The following is a 7,500-nucleotide window of genomic DNA, read 5'->3' on the forward strand; positions in this document are numbered from 1 at the left end:
CCACGGCGATGTTTCTATCGACAACAGCATACACTGACAACTTAAAAAGCTGTTTCAACAACTATGTTGTGAAATCGAATGCACTTTTAGTCAGTTTTTCTTCCAAAGTCAGAAAGCGTGTAGCGGTGTGCATGTCTGCGCGAACATGATGCGCGTAAGAAGTTTGTCTGCTATCAAAACGCATCGACGCAAAAACTGTCATTTTGTAAGTTTGGAACAACAAATCAAGGTCATAACAGCTATATAATCGCTATTGTGTTTTCAGCGTAGCAATAGGGTCCGATATTTAGACTCGAACAAGTATAATGCGACTCGTCGGCATTATACTTGTCTCGTCTAAATATCGGACCCTATTGCTACGCTGAAAACACAATAGCTGTTAATATTTAGCAAAATGGGGATGAACACGTTCTAAATAAGCATTATAAACCATGTTACGATCACAATACCGCTAAAAAGCCGTTTTGGTTTAAGCGTGTTTATTCAAATTCTCATACACACGTTTCAAACAATAACAACATTGAGAACGTTAACAAGCAGATTGCTTATGGACACGTTTTTGAACTTATAATCAATACACATTCAGATAGCAAAACATGGCGAACAAGTGATAGCTTCAACACTTATCTTGATAATCTTTAATTATATTTTATACAAATAGGGTAAAGAGAGAGAGAGAGAGAGAGAGAGAGAGAGAGGGAGAGGGAGAGAGAGAGAGGGAGGGAGAGAAAGCCGTTTTAGGAAGTAACTTGTACTCATTGTGCAAGCCAGCGCGGAAAAATACAGATTTGTGTTTATGCATTGCAGAATCAATCAGTATTACTTTTAACGTGTATGTATATAAGTTGGGAAGTAAACAAGGTTCGCATCAAGGAAACATGTTTTGACTTCCTCGCGATATAACCCTTCGTGGTTGAAAACGACGACACCAAATAAACAAACATGTTTTGACTTTGTCAATATGACTTTTTACTTTGGGGGGCGTACTAAAAGTCTTCAATTTTCTTTCCAGCTACCTTGGCAAGCTGAACCCTTTTGGCAAGAAGCCTGCCAAGTCCTGACTCTAGTCTGTCTTCATTCCTTGTGGTCAACCCCTCGTACTTCATTTCCATTTTCATCGGTTTCAATCCTGTGTTTTTATGCCTGACTAGTGAACATGCGTGATGTACCGTTGCAGAAGCGACTTGAACTGTGTGTTTCAAAACATAATTCATCGTTCCTACCATGCACAGTGCTTATCTTTCTAACAGGCGAGACCCATTTTTTGACATCAAATGCCTGAATCGAAATAAAGGTTTTGAACAAGATTCTGATACTTTCGTGTTTGTGTGTGTGTGTGTGTGTGTGTGTGTGTGTGTGTGTGTGTGTGGTGTGTGTGTGTGTATGTGTGTGTGTGTGTGTGTCATGTACGGGCAGAGTTGTGTTCATAAAGTATCCCAGAATTATGAATCTTATGACCGCCATTCATTTTTTTCTCATGCTTTTAGCCGCATGAACAAAGAGCAGAACGATTACACCATTTCCCTATGAGAATTTAGATTGATGAAGGTTTTTTTTTAAAACAAGATTTTATTAATGAAATACAGGGTGGCTTGTATATACGATATAAACATTTGTGGCCACACAACAAGCTAAGCTTATAAGTGTGGTTATAAATATGTACTTCTAGATAGGAATTGTTATTTCACGTTGTGTCAAGGTCATAGAATCACTTATACCCTTATGAGAACGCAAGACAGACAAGATACAATTTTACACACACACTCAAAAAGAGGAAAAAAATGCAGCAAAATAATTAGAGGATGTGACAGAGGACGGGAAGGACTGCAATATCGGGGAGATCCCGGGGGAGGAGGGTGGGGGGGGGGGGGGTGTCAGAGAGACGACGAGAGACTTTCACAGGCTTGCTAGATCAATGCTACTGCAGCAGCAAACATTTCATTTACATTGTCGTACAAACTAATTAAGCTGAGGTTAGTCATGTGAATACACAGAAAAACCTTTAATAAAAAGATTTACTCAAAACTTGACCTTCAGTAAAAACGTAAAACAGCATGATCTGCCAATAATCAAATACTGGATCATTGACATGGTGACCACAGGGTAATCAAAATCTATCACTTAACCTTATAAAGCTATGTACCTTTTCGAATATTTCAATGTTTTCGGTAAAACGTAGGTTTGGCAGACCAAACAATAAACATAGTACATTTTGATGATCATTCGGTAATGTGTGTATAGTTAGTCTTCGGACATCATCGTAATTACTACAAAATAATAAATAATGTTCAACATTTTCATTTTGATATCCGCACTGACAAGTTGGGTTATCACTTACAAAAACGAGACCACACACACCACGCGAGAGAGAAAGACTACAGGGAGGCATGCCGTCATGATGCATTAATTGACGTCAAACACTTTTGACCGTGACGTAATCTTATGCGAGCTTTATCCATAGTCTTGGATAACCACTCACACATAGACTCGGAAATGTTAAAGTTTCTACCACAGACATACACACGCACAAACACACACACACACACACACACGCACACACACACGCACAAACGCACAGACAGACAAAGTTACGATCGCATAGGCTACACTTCGTGAGCCAAAAAGAAAGTATCTTAACATTTGAAATGTTTCCGGAGTATATCATTGCTTCTAAAATGTCCAAAAGAGGATTACAGTACTTGCTGAAACTGAGAATGGGAATCATGATAATCAATAAATAACCTTTTGCCCAAACTGGCAGTCTGGTATACCTTAGATCAGAATTTTCTCGGGGATGTAAAACGAGTGTATGTCAAGTTCGCATATCCTTGGTAACCTGTTCCAGAAATATTTCTGGTGCGAAGGAGAAGCCGACTCTTTGATCCCAGATCGTGAGTAACACAGCGCTGTGCAATTTATCTTTTCCATTGTTATCATATCACCAACCAGGAAAGCGAATCTTACAAGCCATAATCCTTGCTTGTTGACTGGGTAAAGTCTTCAATTTCATTCGAGGTAAAACTTCACCATTGGCGGAATTAAGACATGTTGGTTTTAGTGATCTAACCGAATAGACCCTATCGATATCGGTATTCCAAGCTCTCGTAAGCTTTCGCAAACTTCAGAGCATAGCAAAGCATGTGGTACAGCGATCTCGCGCGAGCTGCGAAAGCCGAGGTTCGAAGTTCTCGCGACGTTCAAAGCATAACAAACAACGTGTCTCGCGAGAGCTGCTCAGATACCGAAAAGGTCTATTGTTCTCTCGTCCTCTTTTCGCGCAAGCTTATCAACACACATCCTCTACGATGTTGTACAAACGTTTCGTTGAGCTTTGCTTTAGTTATCAAGGCGGCGAGGTATTGGCTACAGAATACACATGTTGGGATTTGCCTTCTTGTTTGTTCACTTCAAAAGAGCAGGACCGGAACGCTGCGAGACCACAACATATCTGAAGGTTCGATCGTAGGCGAAGGCCGATAAAATTGCAGTACTCCAAGTATACATCATTGTTTGAGATATGTTTGTTCGTCTCTTCTTTAGATTTAGAATGATCTAAGTGATACCTTTTATCAGAGATCTTCTTCTTCTTCTTCTGCGTTCGTGGGCTGAAACTTCCACGTACACTCGTGTTTTTTGCACGAGTGGAAATTTACGTGTATGACCGTTTTTTACCCCGCCATTTAGGCAGCCATACGCCGTTTTCGGAGGAAGCATGCTGGGTATTTTCGTGTTTCTATAACCCACCGAACTCTGACATGGATTACAGGATCTTTTTCGTGCGCACTTGGGATTGTGCTTGCGTGTACACACGGGGGGTGTTCGGACACCGAGGAGAGTCTGCACACAAAGTTGACTCTCTCGCCGAACGTGGGGACGAACTCACGCTGACAGCGGCCAACTAAATACAAATCCAGCGCGCTACCGACTGAGCTACATCCCAGCCCTATCAGAGATCAAATCAAACTTGTTTACTAAAAAGACTGCTGTTATACTGATCCGTGTATCCTTCGATAACTTTGATTTTCGGATACAGGTTTGGGAATTATCTTCCAAACATATTTACCTTGCTGGGCTATCATGCAGCTACTATGTTGGCTGTAAAAAAAACTGGGTGTATTGTAGCTCAAATTGCTATTAACAGTTGGTGTATTGTTAGTGTACGCTGCACTATCACGGCAGCACTGCTGTGCTGGTATCGTATGGCATTTTTTGTTTGTTTGTTTGCTTAACGCCCAGTCGACCACGAAGGGCCATATCAGGGCAGTGCTGCTTTGACATATAACGTGCGCCACACACAAGACAGAAGTCGCAGCACAGGCTTCATGTCTCACCCAGTCACATTATTCTGACACCGGACCAACCAGTCCTAGCACTAACCCCATAATGCCAGACACCAGGCGGAGCAGCCACTAGATTGCCAATTTTAAAGTCTTTGGTATGACCCGGCCGGGGTTCGAACCCACGACCTCCCGATCACGGGGCGGACGCCTTACCACTAGGCCAAGACATGTTTGCCCCTCCCCCCCCCCCACCCCAGGAACAGCAGCTGCCCCCCCACCCCCAGTTTCCGACGCCAGTGCACTGAGTACATACGCACACACACACCACACATACACACACATGAAAGCTAAATTTATTAGCACATCTCTGTTTTCAGTGACACTTGGTTTTTTTTATTACACAGCAACCACCAGAATTTTTTATATGAATTATTCAAATGGTTTGTTGATATGAACAAACCTCCCCAACCCCCTACACCTAAAAAAACAAGAGGCGAAGCCATCAAGGCTCACGTAAGAAATCGACAAACAGTAACACAAACTCAATCACTCCGTCACACATACACACCCACACACACAGTAAGCTTAGGTGACACTGTGCAAGAAAGAGAGACACTAGATCTAGATCTGTCTGTCTGCATGTAGCCTACTTACAGGGACACGACTGCCAAATAGTCTCGGCCCGCTCAAAATAACAATGACCGAGACCACACACACCACGCGAGAGAGAAAGACTACAGGGAGGCATGCCGTCATGATGCATTAATTGACGTCAAACACTTTTGACCGTGACGTAATCTTATGCGAGCTTTATCCATAGTCTTGGATAACCACTCACACATAGACTCGGAAATGTTAAAGTTTCTACCACAGACATACACACGCACAAACACACACACACACGCACACACACACGCACAAACGCACAAACGCACAGACAGACAAAGTTACGATCGCATAGGCTACACTTCGTGAGCCAAAAAGGGAGTGGAGAGACGATCAACTCAAACACACATCTGAAGCTGTCGCGCACACAGAAGACGATCAACTCAAACACACTTCGTTGGGCAGGGGTATACATATTGTTCCATATCTGACTACATTTCACGGGTGAAGAAAGTTTACCTTTAGTAGAGTTTCAGAACAATCCTGTAAATTAGTAAGCTTTCAGAACAATCACGTATGAGGGCTTACATGATTACGATGAAATAAATAGTAGACTTTCAGAACAATCATGTAATAGTCACTTTTCAGAACAATCACGCGTAACAAACGTATGTGCAGACCTGCTAGTGACTTAACCCCCTTCGTGTGTACACGCAAGCACAAGACCAAGTGCGCAAGGAAAAGATCCTATAATCCATGTCAGAGTTCGGTGGGTTATAGAAACACGAAAATACCCAGCATGCCTCCCCCGAAATCGGCGTATGCTGCCTGAATGGCGGGGTACACGTAAAAATCCACTCGTGCTAAAAACATGAGTGAACGTGGGAGTCTAAGCCCATGAACAAAGAAGAAGAAGAAGAAGAAGAAGAAGAAGAAGAAAAAGAAGAAGAAGAATGTGAACAAGAAACAATTAACAAGTGGCTCTATCCCATCTCTCCCCCTTTCCCCGTCGCGATATAACCTTGAACGGTTGAAAACGACGTCAAACACCAAATAAAGAAAGAAAGAAAGAAGAAGAACAAGAACAAGAAGAACAAGAACAAGAAGAAGAAGAATCTATCCCGAACAGCAAAGCACGTTGAAGGGACATGAAAAACCAACCAACCAACCAACAACCAACCAACCAACCAACCAACCAACCAACCAATCTTGCAAGAAAGAACAAGCGGCGTAACGGTAGGAACAGAGTGAAAGCAGTAATAAGAACATACAGAGAAAAACGCAGATACGATCGATACAAAGATTCCCTCCCTACTTGTTTCAACACTCGCCTCACGCTTAATGGTCATTCAGACGGGAGAATACGTTTGAATTCGTTGACACCATTAGTGTTCACAGCGATGGCTAAGTCTAGCCAGATTTTCTTTCAGGTGGGGAGAAACACTGTCACTTGCATTCACCCTGACCTCTCCATGCAGTTACAGAAGAACAGATTTTTGTCAGACTGAAGTAGGCGGTGACACCTTTCAACATTGGCTCTGCTAATAGGAAGCACCAGCGCGAGACAAGACAATCGTTTCTGTCAAAAGAGACCCGCGGGTTCGGGGGAAGAATTTACCCGATGCTCCCCAGCATGTCGTAAGAGGCGACTAACGGATTCTGTTTCTCCTTTTACCCTTGTTAAGTGTTTCTTGTAAAGAATATAGTCAATGTTTGTAAAGATTTTAGTCAAGCAGTATGTAAGAAATGTTAAGTCCTTTGTACTGGAAACTTGCATTCTCCCAGTAAGGTCATATATTGTACTACGTTGCAAGCCCCTGGAGCAATTTTTTTTATTAGTGCTTTTGTGAACAAGAAACAATTGACAAGTGGCTCTATCCCATCTCCCCCCTTTCCCCGTCGCGATATAACCTTGAACGGTTGAAAACGACGTTAAACACCAACTAAAGAAAGAAAGACCAAAAACGTACAGAAATCGTCCATCAACTTTGCAATTTTAAATTTAGGGCATAGAAAAATGCCGCCCCGCCCCCCCTCCCTCTGTTTGAAAGCGACAGCAGACGACATATTTAAACGATGCGGCCAATCGGCATGTTGAACAATTGGACGCGGCAAACTGAACGTAATTAATGTCGTCTGCTTCGACAGGAATTCATGGCGCCATGTTGGGAGGCGCAGTAGGCGGGGACCATAGGGGGACTAAATTCTAAAGCGCAAGGCGTGTCATTTGAAAACCTGCGCATCTCCAAGGGACGCAACACTTGCCGTCTGGTCCACGCTTTCCTTCGTGTGATTTTTGGTTTGATTAGGAAATGGAACAATTTCCGAGAGGTTCGTGTGGACAACAGATGTGCGCGTGCCTTTCCTTCAAGATTGCCGCTTTGCAACCTGTTTAAGGTAAAGACAAATGGCCCTGCTCGTACCTGTTACCCCCAACTAGATTATACCTGGTTGCAAAGGCACCTCTTCCGCCTGCACCTTTTGACCCCATATTTCAACGCATCTATTTCCAGTAGATTAGCTGGATGCAGAAAATCGAATTTTTAAGGTTTCGACGTTTGATGACCGGTGAGATAGGCAAAACTGACCAGAAAATGACAGATGAATAATGGAC

At 42.8% G+C, this 7,500-nt stretch overlaps 1 protein-coding gene across 1 annotated transcript in view; it reads left to right on the plus strand.

Annotated features, from left to right (window-relative positions):
* Positions 1 to 1,307, plus strand: part of LOC138969345 (large ribosomal subunit protein bL28m-like) — a 100,055-nt gene extending 98,748 nt beyond the window's left edge. Inside the window, exon 8 of the mRNA XM_070342120.1 lies at positions 1,013 to 1,307. Coding sequence (XP_070198221.1) covers positions 1,013 to 1,061 — 49 coding nt within the window. The 3' untranslated portion in view covers positions 1,062 to 1,307. The remainder of the gene's footprint in view (positions 1 to 1,012) is intronic.
* Positions 1,308 to 7,500: the final 6,193 nt, after the last annotated feature.

The sequence above is a fragment of the Littorina saxatilis genome, linkage group LG6 (genome assembly GCF_037325665.1).
Source record: "Littorina saxatilis isolate snail1 linkage group LG6, US_GU_Lsax_2.0, whole genome shotgun sequence".
Lineage (NCBI taxonomy): Eukaryota > Metazoa > Mollusca > Gastropoda > Littorinimorpha > Littorinidae > Littorina > Littorina saxatilis.